At 34.4% G+C, this 19,985-nt stretch overlaps 1 protein-coding gene across 1 annotated transcript in view; it reads left to right on the plus strand.

The window, feature by feature from the left end:
• The first annotated feature begins 15,934 nt into the window (after positions 1–15,934).
• LOC129144652 (EH domain-binding protein 1-like) overlaps positions 15,935–19,985 on the plus strand; it is a 50,215-nt gene continuing 46,164 nt past the window's right edge. The window contains exon 1 of the mRNA XM_054687743.1: positions 15,935–16,885. Within this exon, the coding sequence (XP_054543718.1) occupies positions 15,935–16,885 (951 nt within the window). The remainder of the gene's footprint in view (positions 16,886–19,985) is intronic.

The raw sequence follows: 19,985 nt of genomic DNA on the forward strand, positions 1-19,985 counted from the left end.
AAGGAACCTTAAGGAATTTTAGTTTATGTGACTTATACTTAAGATTTACAATATTGGAAATTAGAAATTTTAATATATTCATTAAAAATGACAATAGACCATTGTATTGCCTTTTAACATAAATAACATTTTAATGAGAAATGACTGTTTTTTAAAAACAAATATATTTTCGTGAGAATGACCTTTTTCCATTTTGCTCTAATATCTGGCATCTATTGTAATATAATGCTTGCTTGAGTACCTGGCCTTGCTCACAAAAATAACTGGAAACAGAGAATTTTTAATAGACTTTTTGATGACTGGGGATTGTCTTCTTTAATACTACTTCATCAAAACTCAGGAGTGGATAGTGGATAGTTACATTTGCAGTGTGGAATTTGAAACCATGCATTGCTCTATCTTGCATTTTCAAATGGATATTTTCTTAATGTATGGTTGGTTCCCAGGCTCTTAGAGATCTTCCAGCTGTTGTGAAGAGATGTGAACCTATACTTCCAAACCAAATGTGGTGTTTTATAGCAACATTGGTATAATGTTTTATAATATATTACTTTATAAAGTAATATATAATAATGGTATTACTTATTACCCAAATGTGTCCCACCCCTTTCTCTGTTGTGGGGTATGTGTGTATAGAGAGATTTCACTGTCAGAATAGACCACAATTTACTATTAGATTGTTTTCAGATCTGGGAAATTGTGAACAATGCTTCTATGAACATTTTGAACATGTATTCTATTCTGTATAAGCATGTATTTCTGTAGGGTATGTTTTTCTTTTTTCTTTTTTTTTTTTTTATTTCTGTAGGGTATGAATTTGGGAATAACTGACTCATAAGATATGTGCATCTGTCTTTTTTTTTTGTCTTTTTTTTTTAAAGATTTATTTATCCATACAAGAACTGGGGTACAGTCAGAGGGGCAGGAGGGTGAGAGAATTCACCAGAGACAGAGCAGGAAGCAGAACAGGCAGATGGACTGAAGACACTGCCAAGGGGAGCAGTGGGCGCGGCAGGAGAGGTCCACTGTGCCATGTGGGAATCTCGCCTGCCGGGGGATCAAACCTGCACTGCAGAGGCTCAGGACAGCTTCATAGCACGGTGCTCAACCTGCAGCACCACCGGGGAGACCCAATATGTGCATCTTTCAATTCACCATAATAGATGATGCCAGATTTTTCCTATCAGTCTATGAAGAGTTCCCTTTGTTCTACATCTTTGCCAACATTTTAAAAATTTTTCATTAAAATTTTATTTTAATGTGGATTTTATTTTTACTTCAATAAAAAGTAATACCATTAAAAAACAAAAGTCTTTAATTTTAGCCTTTCTGAAGGGAAGTATACAATAGTACCTTTACAGTTTTATAGGACTCTAATATGATGGAGCAAATTTTTATGTTTCCTGGATCTTTGGATATCTTTTGTAAAGTGAATTGTCAGTTTTTACCCATTTTTCTATTGGTTGGCCTTGTAGGGTTTTTAAAAAACATACTCTGATTGCAAGCCCTTGGTTGTAAAAAAAAAAAAGGGTGTGTGTGGATTGGCACAAGTTTGGCTTTATAGTTAGCATTATACCACGAGGCATGTGTGTGCCATACTTTAGCCTACCATGAGCTGTTAAATTGTAAGCAAAAAGACTAGATGGGTAGTTAATAGATAACTCTGAATGATAAAACACAGCATCTTGTGACAGCTTGTGCATATAACTGTCAGATCCCTGAGGGACACATTTGGGTATAAGAATCACACTAAACACAAGGAATCTGTGGCCTGTATTTTTCAGTAGATATTTCTAGTTTATTGACAGACTTCCAAATCCAGACACAGTTCACCTAGCAGGGGTCATTTTTACAGTAAATATTGTTGCCTGGTAACAAACCTGACATTTCACATTGATCTTAAGCCAGTGTACTTCTGTGGAAATGTTGCTAGAAGGTAAACCAGAGGTCATTTCCTCATGAAGAAAGGATTTAGGTTTGTTGATTAAACCCTTTGTTCCTAAAAACAAAACAAAACAAAATAAAATGGTGGTGCTACAAAATTAAGTCTTCTAATCCATGAATCTGGTATTTTTCAATACCTCTTTAGGTCTCCTTTATTTTCTTGCAATAAAATTTGATAGTTTGGGGTGGGTTTTTTGTTTTGTTTCTTTTTTGTAGCAGTCATGCACATTACCTGTAGATTTATTCAGTAGTACTTGACTTTTTTATGCTACTAAGAATGGACTTGAAGTTTTTAATTTCTAACTCCCTTTGTTGGTATATAGGAATGGAGTTGTTTTTCTACATTGTTTTTTGTATCGAACAGCCACGTTAAAGTCTTATTAATGCTAATAAGTTATCTGTAGATTACTTTGGATTTTCTATGTACTTAATTATATTATTTGTAAATAATGTCAATTTTACAATTCCATTTCTTTGTCTTAGTTTTAATTTTTTTATTTTTTTCTTTTGTTTATGATTTCTTTTTTAAAAAATTAATATTTTATTTTATATAATTCTTACATCATTTTTCATCTTTGTACAATGTATGCATTTTCATTCTGTTTATATTCCCCATACAATTGCACCCCCCCTTATTTTGACTCTAGTCCTTCCTCTCTCCCGCCCCCCTCCCCGCCGCCCCCATAGTGTGTCTCTGGTTTATAGTTGCTTGTTGATTTTGATTTTCACTTTGTATTGATTAGTCTTTTTCAAGGTCTCTTATTTAAGTTTTCTAAATTCCTGCTATGAGTGAGACCATCAGGTATTTTTCTTTTTCTTTCTGACTTATTTTGCTGAGCATGATCCCTTCTAGCTCCATCCATGTTGCTGCAAACTGCATGTGTTTATCTTTTTTGATTGTTGAGTAATATTCCATTGTGTATATGTACCACATCTTCTTGATCCAGTCATCTATTTTTGGGCATTTGGGTTGTTTCCATAGCTTAGCTATTGTAAATAGTGCTGCTATGCCTGTTGGTCATTCGCATTTCCTCTTTGGAGAAGTTTCTTTTTAGTTCTTCTGCCCATTTTTTGACTGGATTATTTTCTTTGTTTTTATTGAGTCACATCAGCTCTTTGTAGATTTTTGTGATCAGTCCTTTATCATTAGTGTTGTGTGCAAAAATTTTCTCCCAGTCGGTGGGGTTTCTCTTTGCTTTGGTTATTGTCTCTTTTGCTGTGCAGAAGCTCTTTAATTTGATGTAGTCCCAGCTGTTTATCTTTGCCTTCACTATCACTGCTTTGGGTGATATGTCTGTAATGATGTCTTTGAGGTGCATGTCATGTAGTGTTTCGCCTATATTTCTTTCTATGTATTTTATGGTTTCAGGTCTTATGTCTAGTTCTTTAATCCATTTTGTGTTGGTTTTTGTGCATGGTGTGAGGTAGTAGTCAAGCTTCATTCTTTTGCATGTAGTGACCCAGTTTTCCCAGCACCATTTATTGAACAAACTTTCTTTGCTCCAGTGCATATTCTTTGCTCCTTTGTCAAAGATTAGTTGGATAAATAAATCTGTGGGTTTATTTCTGGATTTTCTATTCGGTTCCATTGGTGTGTGTGTCTGTTCTTGGTCCAATACCATGCAGTTTTGATGATTATGGCTTTGTAGTATAGTTTGAAGTCTGGGAGTGAAAAATTTTTTATTTTATATATTTCTTTAAATTGAGGTAATTTTAGTTTATAATACGACATATGATACAGAGTAAAGTTTCACACTTTTCAGCTGTATGTTACCACACCACCCCAACGCCCCCCCCCCAAGATACCCATAGTCTTCTATCATAGTCCACTGGCCCTTCTACCCTTTGCTCTACATTTCCAATATTTGTACCATTGTATCTTTTTTCTGATCTTAATGTGCTAGATGGGACCTCTAGGACAATAATGAATAAAGGAGCTAATAGATTCCCAATCTCAAAGGAGAAACTTTAAATATTTCACCACTGTGGTATTTGCTGTAGGCTTTTTGCAAGTTAATGAAGCTTCTGTTACTAATTTTCTGAGAATATTTTATAGAATAGAAATGGTTGTTCAATTTTATTAAATGCTTTTTTCTGTTTGGGTGATTGTATCTATATATTTCCTTATACTCCATTAATTTGGCAAAATTATCTCAATAGATTTGCTGATGTAGAGTTAAATATACATTCCTGGTATAAGTCCAGTAGTTCAATTTCTAAATTGCTAGATTCATTATGATAATATTTTGTTAAGATTTTTGCCTCTATATTCATGACAGAGCTTTCTGTAATTTTTCCTTTTCCTATTGAATTTTGGTATCAAGATTTGGTAGGCTCATAAAATAAATTGTAGAATATACCCATTTTTTCTTATTCTGTGGAAGAGTTTAACACTGGAACTATTTCTTCCATGAGAGTTTGGTGGAAATTGTCAGTTGCACCAACTGGTATTTTGTTTATAGTAGTTTTTCATTATAAATTCAATTTCTTTGATAAAAACTATGCAGGTTTTCTACTTCTCACTATACTTTTCTAGGAATTTGCTTCACCTCTTGTTTTCTTGGTCAGCCACACTGAAGGTTTAATTGATTTTGTCCTTTAAAGAAGCACCCTTTGCTTTGTTCATCCTTTTTGTTTGTGCTTGATTTATATTTCATTATTTTTTGCTATCATTTATTATTTTCATTTTTCTACTTTCAAGAGTTGAGGAACTTACTGTTTTTTGGGAGTCTAGTCTAGCAACAGTACAGCTCTGCCTCTCAACTCATTTTTCTAGGTCAACCTTGTAAAAGCAGCACTGAGAGCTTTGCTCAACTCTCGTTTTCTCCTCTCTCTGCTGTTAACTTGAGGATGATTGTTTGTTTCCTGGAGGGTTTTATAATAACAACAATTTTATAAAAATTGTGTCAAGATGGTTGTCCCACTTTAAGAATTTCCTCCCAATATTTTTTTAATCATGGCATGATTTTTCTGATTGGTTTACTCTGAGAATAAAATGAAGTTATTTAAATGAAACATTTTGAAAAAGAGTAAGAACAATACAGATACAAGTGTTCTTATTCTTACCATTGCTTTTTTTTTTTTTTGACTCATTAAATATTAAGATTATCCAGGATACTGTCAGCCATTGCAGTAATTTGCAGTTTTTGGGTTTGGGGTTAAGCTCCTAGAATCAGCAGTTGAGAAACCAAAATATTCCTACAACTTTAGCAGTTCATTGGTCTGTACTTCATTAGTTCTAGTTCCAGTTTTAATAAATCTGATGTCCAACAGAAAGAACTAAAGGGTTCTATTATAATATTCCTAGAATTTAAATTGTTTGGATCAGTTGCTTTTTTTTTAAGAATTAATTTAACATACACTTGATGTTATCTAAACTCTGAAGAAGATAAGAACTTTGACTAAGCAATCGTTAGTCTCAATAAGCTTACAGTTTTTACTGAGGTTATAAAACTGCACATTCTCAATATGAAATGCTTGTTGTTTTAGAGCACAGATTTTGGAGTGGGAACACCTTGGTATAGATTCTAACTCCTCTACTTCCTAGCTGTGTGACCTGTTACCTCAGCTGAAATTGGGAATAACAGTACCTCTCTCAAACAAGTTTAATTTTTTAAAATTTTTTTTAATAGAGGCATGTTTTATTGATTGATTGATTTGTTTGTTTTGTTTATACATGCACTGGGTACAGTCAGAAGTATGGGAGGGTGAGAGAATTCACCAGAGCCAGAGGGGAGAGCAGAGCAGGCAGAAGGACCGAAGTACACTGCTGAGGGGAACAGCGGGCGGCAGGAGAGGTCTGTGCGCCATGTGGGACCCTCCTCCGGTGGCCGGGAAGCAGCTGGGGATCAAACCGGTGCCGCAGAGGCCGCGGGCAGCTTCGCAACCCAGCGCTCAACCGCCGCGCCACTGGGGAGGCCCTCTCAAACAAGTTTGAGGACTTAATGAAGTAATCCATGTAAAGGTCTGAATTTTGCATGTGGGACATAGTAACTGATCAGAATATGCTTTTTTTTGGAGTAATAAAAAAATCAGTAAGTATTTTTCTAGATAGATGAATTAAACATATTATGGAAGCACTGTAAGGGAGAAATCGATTATCAAACAATCATTGAAAAGGACCCCTGTCTGGGAACTTTATATGAAGAGATGACAGCTGAATTTAATCTTGAAGATAGAGTGGAATTGTAGCAGCTGTACTTGTTACAGAAGATACTTCAAGTGGAGGTGACAAATCTATAAGATCAAAGACTGGAAGTAGGAAATCTGGGAATTAAGCAGGAAAGTTAGTTGGTGAGTTATCCTAGAAAGTAGATATAATGAGGGGCCTCTCTGGTGGCGCAGGGTTTAAAGTCTCAGTGCAATCAAGCTATCACCAACCACTGTGACACGAGTTCAATCCCTGGCCAGGGAGCTAAATCACATGGCACAGCAGACCTCTCCTGTCTCACCTGCTGCTCCCCTCAGCAGTGTATTTCAGTGGATCCACCTTTTCTGCACCCCATTCTGTCTCTGGTGAATCCTCTCACCCCTCCCAACACCTGCATATCTGGCCTATACCCCACTTCTTCTATGCATAAATAAATAATAAATCTTTAAAAAGACAAAAAGTAGATTCAATGAAAAATATTTGGGGTTCAAGCTCAGAAATATTTTAGTATCATTTTGTATGTTTTAAAGAGCTATTAGAGACTTTGACATATGCTTAAAGGGGATTGTTGCTATGACTTTAGCTTAGATAAGGGAGAATCTGGAAGAAGGAAGACCTGTTTAGGAAGATTTCACAACAGCCTAGGCAAAAGACTACAAAAATATTACAACACATAAGATCACAATTGCCTATAAATTAGTAAGGGATGGCAGGTGAAGGAAGAGGCCAAAGCTAGTTCTGGGATTAAAAGTCTAGACAATGGGACAGTATCACTTGTAAATATAATGAAAATTAAGCAGGTTATAAGAAAATATTATAATTACAGTTTTGAACATACTGACTTAATTTTATCTTGCGAGAAGGAGAGCCATTTGAAAATGTGAGCTTGAGATAGTTTTAACTACACACGCATTTTTCGGAGTTATCTGAGTGAAAGTGAGCCTTAGATTCCTGTGAGTGGATCATCTCAAAGTGTGCAGAGAGAGAAAACTATTTAGAACAACACCTAAAGGAATGTGTTCTTGTCTCAGTGGAAGAAAGGGAGGCAGCAAAAGGGATAGAGCATAACAAATGCAATAAAAATTTCTCATTGCTACTAAAATTTAGGAAATTTTGTAACAAGTTATTTGACTAGAGATCTTATTGTTAGCAGGAAAAACTATATGGCCCTGCTATCTTTACTATGTAATATGCTATGTTAACAGAAATAATATATTTAAGTTACCTATTTGGAACATAGAACTGTTAAGTGAAATAGTGGTCTCAAGTTCTGTTTCCTCTCTACTGTTGTTTAAGACTGCCTCCATAATCATGATGGTTGATATCTAACTGAAGCTCTCAGTTAAAATGAGAATGGTGGTTTTGCCCACGCAGTGGATTAACTGAAAGAAAACTGAAAAGATCACTTAATTGAGCAGACTGATAATTCTGATCATTAGTTATCAGCAGAAAGGCTTTTAGAAATTTTCCTTCTTAGTACGTTAAAAAAAAGACAGCTGTAGTATATGTACTTTATTTTCCCAATCTATTAACCAGATATGCCTCCTTACACATTTGGTCATTGCAAAAATAATAAGAAAACTTTATGTATTTTTCAACATTTGAATGTTTGGCTCTGCTCTTATGGCCAGATTTGGGTGTCTCTTTGGGATGCAGTCATTTCAAAATGATTGAGCTTTTTTCACTAAACTCATTAAAATAGATACATTGCCAAGAACTGCAATTACCTCATTTTGCACATGGGGTATCAAGATTATCTTCTAATTAAAGCTTCGTTTGCAAAACATATTTTTTTATTACCTTGAAGAAATTGTTGGTCTTTGAATTTTCCAAAAGATTCTCAAAAATTAGAATTCAAGAGCTGATACTGCATTGACGATAATAGTAATTATACTTAACATTTAGTGAATGGGTTACTCCCTGCTATATACTAGGCATTTTTGCATGCATTTTTCCATTTAACAGTATTGAGTGCCTTCTATATACTAGAAATTGTTCTGGGCACTTGGGATGGGTTAATAAACAAAACAAACAAAAATCTCTATCTTCATAGTCCTTTTACTTAGCGAGGACAGACAGGTGTTAACCAGTAAGCGTAACCAGTAAGCATGTTTTGGTAAGGACCAAAATAAAGTGTATGAACCATCAGAAGACAGTTTAAGTGCTGTGGGAAAAGTAGAGCAAGGTAAGGGGAATCAGGGATGCTCAGTTGTGGTTAGGCAATGAAGATGGATTGCATTATTAAATAGTGTGGAGAATAAACTATTGTATTCCTGGCCACTGGCGAGGGTCCCACATGGGCACAGACCTCTCCTGCTGTGCCCGCTGCTCCCCTCAGCAGTGTATTTCATCACTCTGACTGTTCTGTTCCCTGCTCTGGCTCTGGTGAATTCTCTCACCCTCCCACACTTCTGACTGTACCCAGTGCTTGTATAAATAAATAAATATTAAAAAAAAAAGAATAACCTATTGGAGATGGTTAAGTAGAGTTAACCATTAGATATCTGTGAGGAGAACATCCAGGCAAATAAAAAAATATGTGCAAAGGCTCTAAGGTGGGATTATGTCTGGGCATCAAAGGAACAGTTAAGAGGTCAAAGTGATCAAGGGACTGGTGGTAATGAGAAAAACATTGGGAAGAGTAGTTAGGCATATCTTGGTCCTACAACAACCCTGTGGTATAGGTACCATTATACTCCCCATTTTTACAGACAAGGAAACAGGCACAAAGAAGTCAAATAACCTGCCACATCTATGGCAAAATCAGGAGCTGGCTATACCAAGAAACAAGCAATTTTTTCTAGTTACAAATAGGTTTCAAAATGAACTGCTTATTTGCTTATGGCCTGCAAAATAATAAATGAAAGGTTAGCAGCTCTGAAGCAGATGATTCATTAAACAAAGGATCGACTTCAGCTTTTTTCTGTACAACCAGCATGACTTTTTATAGGTCTTATAATTTCATCAAAGTTTCTTCAACTACATATGAGTCTTTTTCTTGGCAGTGCAATAGGCATACCTATGAGGTGTTTTAATATGAGACTTTTATATTAGGGTAAATCCAAAGTTTAGTTCTTCTAAGCTTTTCATATTAAGCCTTCTTAGAAGCAAGGGTATGTTCATAGTCATAATGACATGGTATATTTTCCTTAATTCTCAAGTATAAAAAGCCATTGTAATACAATGTGGTAACAATGACATTTGAACATTGTGTGTGTACATGCCACTAATAGGAATGATTCAATGTAATAATAGCTGTAGAGTATCATGCCCATGTACATACTACCCATGTTTGGAATGAATCAATGCCTTGATAATATAATTTGATATAGAAAAACATTTCCATAAAGAATCATTTAAATAATATGAAGTATAAGAAAAAAATGGTTGTGTTCAGTTAATTGGTTGATCCCCTAACTCATCCTTACATTCCTCACCAATCCACATCCATGTTATGTGACTTGGAGGGATTTGAAAGTCACAGTAAGAAGTTTCCATTGTGGTTTTTTTTTTTTAATTTCTTAAAAAATATATTTTTATTTATTTATTTATTTTTACAAGCACTGGGTACAGTCAGAAGCGCGGGAGGATGAGAGAATTCACCCAAGCCAGAGCTGGGAGCAGTGCAGGCAGAAGGACCAAAGTACACTGCTGAGGGGAGCAGCGGGCTGCAGGAGAGGTCTGCGCGCCATGTGGGACCCTCCACCGTGGCCGGGGAGCAGCCGGGGATCGAACCGGCACTGCAGAGGCTGCGGGCAGCTTTGCAACCCAGCGCTCAATCGCTGCTCCACCGGGGAGGCCTCTCCATTGTGTTTTAGAATTCATTTGTTATATGTTTATAGTTAGAAGAGCTATTACTTGTTCTAAAACACTTTATATTGTGAATTCCATGTCCACCTACTTCATATTAAGTAGAATTCATCCAAATGTATTGATTTGTATAACCTGTGAATTTTCTAGCCTTGGCTTTATATAGATGATTACTTGAGAAACAGCACTTCGTTAGATTTGTGAATATTTAACAGTTCGTTAATGTGATTTTTAAATATAAAAAATAAGAATTTTGTCCTTGGTGTTTCCTGGTTATCTTTCCACAGGAGCAGTAAATGCATAATTCATTAGTTATGTAGGGTTGATACTTTTTAATTGTTTGGCGTTAACATGTTTTTGTCAAGTGGGGGCATCATTGATCTTAAGATTCGTTTTTTTGTTAAACTTAAAGGATAATAGGGGTAAATAATTGTTCTCCTTTCACCTTATTTTGAATAACGGTATAAACTAAGTATATACTTAATATTTACTTATATACTGCACACACAGAAACACACACATATTAATAGTCAAAAGTTGCTCTCTGATAATTAGAAGATATATTTTAAACAAATCCAAAATATACTCTAGTGTGCTGTTGCTGCCAATACCTGACTGTTGCTAATAACTCTAAAACTGTTTTGCCATTGTTAAATTTATATAAGTGTGTATGAATATGATTGTCATTGTGTTATCTAAAATGCATATATGGTTACAATATTTTTTAAAAAGTTGCTGTGATTTTGATCTTTCCACTTCTGACAATTTGTGTACCATTAGGACTTCAAAACACATTATTTTTAAGCTAGTCAAATAGGAACTGTATTTGTACATCGTCGTATCTGAGGAAAATTTTTTTTAGGGTGTGAGAGTTACATCGTTATTCAGCCTTAAGACTTTAAATACTTTAATATGCTTCCATCAGTATAGCTCTTGGCCTGTTCTTATGTTTAAGTTTAAAACCTTGCATATCTACATCCTTGTCAGGCAAATGCCATAGGCTAAGACTAAAGATAATAACTTAAGATTCATGTCTCCTTCTTGGAGGTTACATTGTCTTGAATTGACAGCTTTGAAGGACCTAAACTGACATCAAAGGGTTCAAATGATCTAGTTAGGTCAATTAATGTTAATTTTCATCTTCCATTAAATTGTTTTAATGTTTTCTCTTTTCCTTTTTTCTAGCCAAGTCCTATACCAAGTCCTGTTTTGGGGCGAAAACCAAACGCTAGTCAATCATTGCTTGTATGGTGTAAAGAAGTTACAAAAAACTACCGGGGAGTAAAAATCACCAATTTTACTACATCATGGAGAAATGGTTTATCTTTTTGTGCAATATTACACCACTTTAGACCAGATTTAATGTAAGTAGAAACATTTTCCCTCCCTATAAATATTTTGTAAATAATAGTTTTTAAAAAACAAAATAATTTCTTAACATATCTTGAAATATTTGACTTTATATGTATTTTTATCACCCAATTCTCTTGCTTTTTGAAAGAAGTATATACCAGAAAGAAAAATTCTTTTTTCCTGATGCCTAAAAACAATCTCTTCTATTTTTTAAAATGTTATTTTTCTCCTTAAATCTCATAGAAAGAACTGGCTTCACATTATGAAAATTGTGTTAGTGTTAAAATGAGATGAGACAAATAACCCTGTAGCTCTTTGTATATTGACAACAAGGGATTACCTCTTGGTGAATTTGGTTGTCAAGGCTAGTCTTTGGTCCCCTCCCTTAACTTCTCTTTTAGATGGAAAGCTTCAGGCAATGAAACATGTAATCACTGTTTTTATTTATTTATTTATTTCCTTAATTTTCCACACTATTAGTTTTGTTGATTGAATTGCAGCAGAATTGCTAGTTACTCTCTGGTATTATTGAATGTCAAATTTTTAGATTCAGTTTGTTTTAAAAACAGCTATTTTTATCAAATACTATATGTACCTACTGTGCTATTTTCTCCCTCAGTGACTACAAGTCTCTGAATCCTCAAGATATTAAAGAGAACAACAAAAAGGTAAGAATTGCCAAGGGGGCAAAAAAAACATAGTTTCAATTTTGGCTTCTCTGCAGGCTTTTTATTAATTTGAGAAGAGTGAGGTTGTTTTGTGAGGTCATAACTGCAGCTCACAGAAGGTATTCTGCTTCCTGCAGTTCAAATAGGTTGCAGGGTTTTCTCTAGTTTGTCATGGCCTTTAAAGATCACAAGTGCCAGACTGGCATCTGATTATAATATGTGTATGAACTTCATTAATTGTTAAATATTTGTTAATATATTTTGCTTTTATTCAAGATTTAATTTTTAAGAACTGTACCCAAAACTATTGTGCTATAAAGAAATCTGAGGAAAGAGCCTAATAGACATGCAAGAAAAATGCATAGATTACTGAAGCAAGAAGATGTGAACTTTGTTTGGCTCTGTTTCATTTTCTGTTAAACCATCTTTTTTTCTCCACATAATTAATGTACTGAAGTCAGCTTTCCAACAGGTGTGTGGGAGATATTTATCATTTCAGTCTTTAGGGTAACCATGCAATGTCAAGCTGCTAGAACCCTCTGGGCCAGCTGACTGACTGCAGGCCAACTTAACAACTTACCCATGTGTGTAGTACAGTATTACAATTTTCTGAGTGTATTATGACATGCAAAAGAAGGGAACCACCTAACTCAGTGGATAATAGATACTCAGTGTTTTTTTTGGCACTGAATTGAATTCAACTGTGAAAAGCTAATGGAATGTATTGTTACCTTAGAACAGGAGTTCTTAGCCGAGGAGCTATGGGTAGAATTCTGGGGTTATTGAAAATGGTTATGGAAAAAATATATTTCATTTTCACATTTCTTTCATTGAATTTAGCATTTCCTTCAATTATGAATGTAGGCAAAAATTCATGGTAGTACTGGATTTTACTTTGTCCACTTTAGAATCTCAGATGTTTTCATATCGTGGTTTAATTGTAAATATCTATAAATACCTCTCAACTCATTGCTTCTACATTCATGAAAAGCACATGTATTACTGATTCTCAAGTTTAGTTTTACTATTCTCATAGGACTATTTTTCAATATTACTGGGTGTTTTTGTAAGCCTATGTATTTTATACACATAGAACATTACTCTGAGAAAGGGGTTCATTGGCAAAAGGTTCATGACACAAAGAAATAATTAAAATCATCATCAATTAAAAACTCTATAAAGGGAACTTTGACTAAAGTTAAATTAACAGATGAGAATTTAAAAGAAAATAATTTTTAATCTTAATCATCTCTAAAGCAAAGTTTGTATTGCCATTGTAATTTTTTCTTGTTTCTTTATAAATGCATTATTAAACTTTAAATATTTTGGTTAAAATATGGCACCAAAAAATAAACTTTAAAAAAAAAATCAGTATTATTATTTTCATAGAAGTCACCTTTGTTGTGGGCATGATACACAGTAAGTCATGCTTATTAATTATCTCTTTTATAATTTTGGAGAACCTGAAAATCTTATCAGAGTGAATGCTTTGTTTTTCATCAATCATATCTTTATATATGACAATGCTTACCTCTCCAATCATGCATTTGAATAAATACTAGTTTAAATGCAGAAAAAAGGCATTATAAAATAAATGATTATTCTTATAAAATGCTTTTTAGTTATTATTTGAAAATTTTTAAAGGAAACATCATTAATTTTACCTATTTTTAAAGAGCTTGGGGAATCTCTAAGATTTAAATCACACTTGTTTACATTACCTCTTTTTCCAGAGCTTAATAATATTGTTCATACCTTGGATTTGCATGTTACTACATACAGAAGAATAGTTCATTAAATTGTTTTTCTCATATCTTCCAGGACAAATAGTCATGGCTTTTGAAAGGACTTTAACCCTTTGCACTCCGCTCTCCCCTCTCAGGGGACATTGGTAGCCAATGTCCAGAATGGTTCGGAGTGCAAAGGGTTAATTTAGATGAGCCTATGTATTACACAATTTAATAAATATTTGTGTGATTGTCTTGTCTTTTCATCACTTTGCAACTTCTTACCTGGTATCTACATTGAGTATCAGTTGCTACCTGCAGATTTATTTCTTTCTCCACATTGGTCTTCCTAATAAACTCATCTGCCCTTCATTCAATTTAAGCAACATATGAAATAATACCTGTGCCTTAAATTCCATGCAAATACATAACATAACTGGCAGTGACTCCTCCTTATCTAATTAAATAATGTTTAGAAGTGAATATGACACTTTCCTTTAAGTCACCTCTTTTTTTAAACATACGCACACAGCTAAAAAAAACAGTAGGTGATTGATCACAGCAGAAGAGGTTAACCTATGGGAAAATTCCTTTATAAAGTCTTGACCTCGCAAGAAACCTGGTTTGTTTTTAAATGTTTTTTTGTGCAATTAGTGTGCATAAAATGAATTGCTACATGAAGCAAAACACCAGCAGGAGATTTCCCACAAGGAAGCTAAGCATTTTCCCAGGTCTGTAAAAAGTGCTAAATAAAAAAAGGTATTTACCTGTGACATTTGATCTTAACCAATATGTCAGTGTTTAGATAATTGGGAAATGTTTAGAGTACTGCCTGTGGTGCTTTTCTTGATGGTCTGCAATTGATGTCTGTCAATCAAGTTGTCAAGACGCATGACGAACAAAATGATTTTAATTTTCCTAAAACATGTAAAATAATAAACAGGCCTATACATGCACACCAACTGAGCCATTCTCTCTAGTAAATATTTGGAGTTACTATATTATGAAAAACAATGCTGTGAAAATTGAGGAGATTTTAATATTGCAATTTATTTTTCATTTTCTTTTTGACACATTCCACATTTATTAAACTACAGTTAGACTACGAGACGCGGATTAAATTAAAAAGTAGAAATGTACTTTAATATGCAAGTGCAGAAAACTGATTACCTCTGAATTATTACAGAATTTCCTGACCTTTCTTTTAAGAAAAGCTGAGTTATGATCCTGCATCTGGGTTATTACAAGACTAGACATTTACATCTCAAAATGAGAATACAACTAGAGGATCCTTGCTTTTTCCAAGAGTATATTTAAACGTTTAGTCATATTTTTTATGATTCTTAGCAACACAATGCTGTTTTCAAGGGTTAGTTCAGGATAGTAATAATTAATTGTAAATTGAGAAACAGCTTTGATTCTTCAAAACTAGAAAAACCTGATGTGCCACCATCATTTAAAGGCTTACAAAAATAATACAATGCAGCCTCACATTCTCAAATAGGCTGTACTACTCAAAACATTTCATTCTTTCCAAAATGGGTGAAGTGAAAATGAAGTCACTCTTCTCATTATGAAAATCAATCTAAATTGGTAATGTTTTTGTGTTTCTAGGTTTAAATAGTGTTTACGTGTATTTTTACCAGGTAATCTAGGGGCTTGTTCTTTAGGCATATTTGGCTGTGCTTTTTCTAAACAAATCACTGTGGTTATATGACTATGGATAAGAAAAGTTGGTAGCAATAATAAAACTCCACATGGATTATTGTTTCCTTTTACCTTAGTTCCTTATCTTAAAAATTGATTCTAGGATTTTTTTAACTATCATTTTGCTTACTTTCCTTATTAGAAAGAAACATTCAGTTGTTATTAATTAAAGAAAAAATTATCTCTTGCTGGGGCCTCCCTGGTGGCCTAGGGCTTAAAACTCAAGTCTATCACCACTAACGCCTGAATTCTATCCCTGGCTAGGGAGCTACCCACCTCTCCTGCCTCGCCCGCTGCTTCCCTCAGCAGTGTATTTCTTTAGATCTGCCTATCTGCTCCCCACTCTGCCTCTGGTGAATTCTCTCACCCCCATCTCCAACCTAGCCTGCACCTCTGGCCTGTACCCCAGTTCCAGTATACATCAGTAAATAAAAATAAATCTTCAAAAAAGAATTATCTCTTGCTTCTACCATACTTTTGCAAATATACTCTGCTCATGGAATATAATATCAGTTACATAATATATCCTCCAGCAACAACAAAAATTCATTAAAATTTTGCTGTTTTTAAAGTATATGAATTGTTTGACTATTCACAAGATCTTTTCTTTCTTTCTCTTGAAGGCATATGATGGATTTGCCAGCATAGGAATTTCCCGATTATTGGAACCTTCTGATATGGTTTTATTAGCAATTCCTGACAAACTGACTGTTATGACTTACCTTTATCAAATAAGAGCACATTTCAGTGGCCAAGAACTAAATGTTGTTCAGATAGAGGAAAACAGTAGTAAAAGCACATATAAAGTTGGAAACTATGAAACAGATACAAACAGTTCTGTTGATCAGGAAAAATTCTATGCAGAACTTAGTGATCTGAAACGTGAGCCTGAACTGCAACAGCCTACCATTGGAGCCGTGGACTTCTTATCACAGGATGACTCTGTATTTGTAAATGATAGTGGCGTTGGAGAGTCAGAAAGTGAACATCAGACTCCTGATGACCATCTTAGTCCAAGCACAGCTTCCCCATACTGTCGCAGGACTAAAAGTGACACAGAACCCCTAAAGTCCCAGCAGAGCTCTGGAAGGACTTCAGGATTTGATGACCCTGGAATATGTTACAATACAGATTCAACTCACGCCCAAGTTTTGTTAAGCAGAAAGAGACTATTGAAAGCTGAGACTTTAGAATTAAGTGACTTATATATTAGTGATAAGAAGAAAGATGTATCTCCAACCTTTGTTTGTGAGGAGACAGAGAAACAAAAACCCCACACTTTAGACATTGGTAGTAACTTGGAGCAAGAAAAATTAGAGAATTCCAGACACTTAGAGTACAAATTAGATCCTGAATCACCTATCAAAAAACCAAGTTTATCTCCTACTTCTAAACTTGGATACTCGTACAACAGAGATGCAGACCTTGCGAAGAAAAAACGTACTTCCCTGAGGCAGACAGAGTCTGAACCAGATGCTGACAGAACCACTTTCAATCATGCAGATCATTCTGCAAAAACAGTTCAGGTGAGTTAACGTGTATATGTAGTAAATAGTTATTCTGTATATTTGCTGCTTTTTGTATTCATAGAGCATCTTAAGATGTTAAAAATGACTAAGAGTAAAGTGTAATTTCCCCTTACAGAAATATATAACATCACCTGTTATTCATTCAAAATATGTTGTATTTTAAGCCTACAAATTAATGCCAGTTTCAGGGTGAAGTATATGAATGTCAGTTTTTCAAATCCAAATTGTAACCTTTAAAAATAATGTTTTACTATAAAGACAAAAATTTTCATTGTTACATATAGTAAGAATATCATTCTTTCTATTTCTCATTTAAAACATTTTCTTCAAAATATTTTAGTTGCATGGAAATTGGTACTTTTAGTTCCTTCAATACTTGTGGTTAAAAATCCCAGTAACATCAAAATTTCTCCTTATAAAGGGAATATGGCATAGATTTTTTTTTACATTAGAATTCAATTAAATACATTGCTATATTTAATTGAATATACAGTACCATCAGTTATAAGATATACCATTATTTTAGGTACCACAAAGAAAAACACTACCAATAAACTCTTATACATGGTTTTCATAACATACTGACTTTCAACTTATACCTATTGAAAGAGTTCCTTTAGACTTCTTGAGGCACATATTTTTAAATCATATAACATTAGTATGTACACATATAAAGGAAATTTTAAGCAAAATAAATTTATTAAAGTACAGTCATTTTAGAATTAGAACTTAAAATCTGACTCTTCTGAATCACTTTGATTTAGAGCTATTAGTGTTCCTGTTTTTCCACACAGTGTTGTCCTCTGTGTCATCTAGCGCATGATGTTATAGCACTGGTTCTTCAGTTATGATCTGAAGACCTCTGAAACTCTTATAGAAAGCCCCCAAATTTGAAACTATTCAATACTTTCATAGTAATACTGGAACATTACTTACCTTTCTAACTTTCGTTTTCTCACAAGTGTACAGTGGCATTTTCTGGAGACTACATGATTTGTGATATAACATACAGAAGTAGATATGAAGATAATGCTGCCTTCTGTGAAACCAAATATTAAAGTCATTTACAGAAATATAAAATAATGCCATTCTACTCACTTTTTAAAAATTAGAGTATATTAACATCTAGTGATTTCATTATATTTCTAAAAGAGTGAATATTTTTAAAAGTTTTCAATACTAATTTCCAAAACAATATCAGTAGATACTTGCAATACCTGTTTGGAGTCTCAGTCATTTTTAAGTAGGAAAGGGGATTCTGATACCAAAAAAATGTGAGATTACAGCATTTCTCTACACTGTCCATGGGATTTTCTTCTTAGTAACACTCATTGATAATAGCACTTCCCTGAATTTACCTAAAGGTCCCAATAAAAGGTTTGCAGACAATAACTGGGAATTGGTTCTTTCTAAAATAGTACTCAAGTGGTTGTTACCCAAAACAGGAGTTGCGTTCATGCCACCAAAAATATCACATGCATATTTGCACATACATGCACATGCATAGGCATTTACTAATGTTTCCACTACCACCTGAATGACAAAGATTATAAAGTGCCATCAATTTTAAGTTTTCAGAGGTGTTAAGAGAAAATGTGCATCTTAGAATCAAAGACATATCATAGCTAACAGTGTAAACTCCTCTTTCTCGTCATAAATCTCAAATCAAGAGTTTTCATTACCTGAACTTTCAGAACATTATAGTGTCCATACACAGTAAATAATAAACATGTAATGATTGGCAATTACAGAATTTGGTGAACCTAAGTTCTAGTATCTAATACAGAATTTTTTAACAAATTTTAAAAATCAGTATGTTCAATTAAAGCTAGAGATTGATTAATGTTTAAAGATTAAAAATACTCTGTACGGGTCTCCCTGGTAGCGCAGCAGTTGAGTGCTGGGTTGCGAAGCTGCCTGCAGCCTCTTCAGCGCTGGTTCGATCCCCAGCTGCTCCCCGGCCACCGGAGGAGGGTCCCACATGGCGTGCAGAGATCCTATTTAGATGATTTAAGTTCTCTGCAGTAAATCCACAAGGAGATAGAAGCAGCATATATTTTATAACTCTAAATATATTTGTTTATTGGCCATTGATTTATTGGTCAGAGTAGTGTCCTGTTGTTTATATAGATAAACCACATTTCCTTTATCTACTCCTTTGTCATTGGATGCTTAGGTTGTTTCCATAACTTAGTTATTGTAAATACTATTATAATGAACATAGGAATACATATATCCATTTAGTGTTTTTGCAGGTTTGGGTAGATAACTAGGAGTGGCATTGCTGGATTATATGGTAGATCTATTTTTAATATTTTGAGAAACCTGCATACTGTTTTCCATAGGGGATGAACCAGTTGTAGATTAAAAGTCATGTTTAAACAAAATTATTTAAGTACATAAGAAAAGCTCACAATGAAAAGCTAAGTGAAATATGATTCTTTTGTGATTATCACTGGGTGACAAGATTGCTAGTTATTTTTCTTTTTCTTTTTTATGTATTTTCTAAAATTATGTAATGGATATGAATTGTATTTATAACCAGAAAAAGCAATGTTTATCTGCTATGAAGCCAAAGCAGTTTTTTACTGTCTATGTGGCTTATTGAAATCCCTCAAGGATTATAGACTCTTAGAATGTGGAACTAGGGCCTCCCCAGTGGCGCAGTGGTTGAGCGCTGGGTTGCGAAGCTGCCTGCAGCCTCTGCAGCGCCGGTTCGATCCCCGGCTACTCCCCAGCCACCGGAGGAGGGTCCCACATGGCATGCAGACCTCTCCTGCCGCCCGCTGCTCCCCTCAGCGGTGTACTTCTGTCTTTCTGCCTGCTCTGCTCCCTGCTCTGGCTCTGGTGAATTCGCTCACCCTCCCGCGCTTCTGACTATACCCAGTGCTTGTATAAATAAATAAATAAATCTTTAAAAAAAAAAAAAAAAAAGAATGTGGAACTAGTGGGATTTTGAAGATGATCTCCCCTCATTTCAAAGATGAAATAGATTAAAATATAATAATAGTTAATATTTATCCAGTGCTCAGTGCACGTAATTCCATGTAATCTTTACCAATATCCTTATGAGTTGCTCTATTTTTATTTTTTATCT

This window comes from Talpa occidentalis, unplaced genomic scaffold (assembly GCF_014898055.3).
Source record: "Talpa occidentalis isolate TD23 unplaced genomic scaffold, MPIMG_talOcc4v2.1 talOcc4.5, whole genome shotgun sequence".
NCBI classification, from domain to species: domain Eukaryota; kingdom Metazoa; phylum Chordata; class Mammalia; order Eulipotyphla; family Talpidae; genus Talpa; species Talpa occidentalis.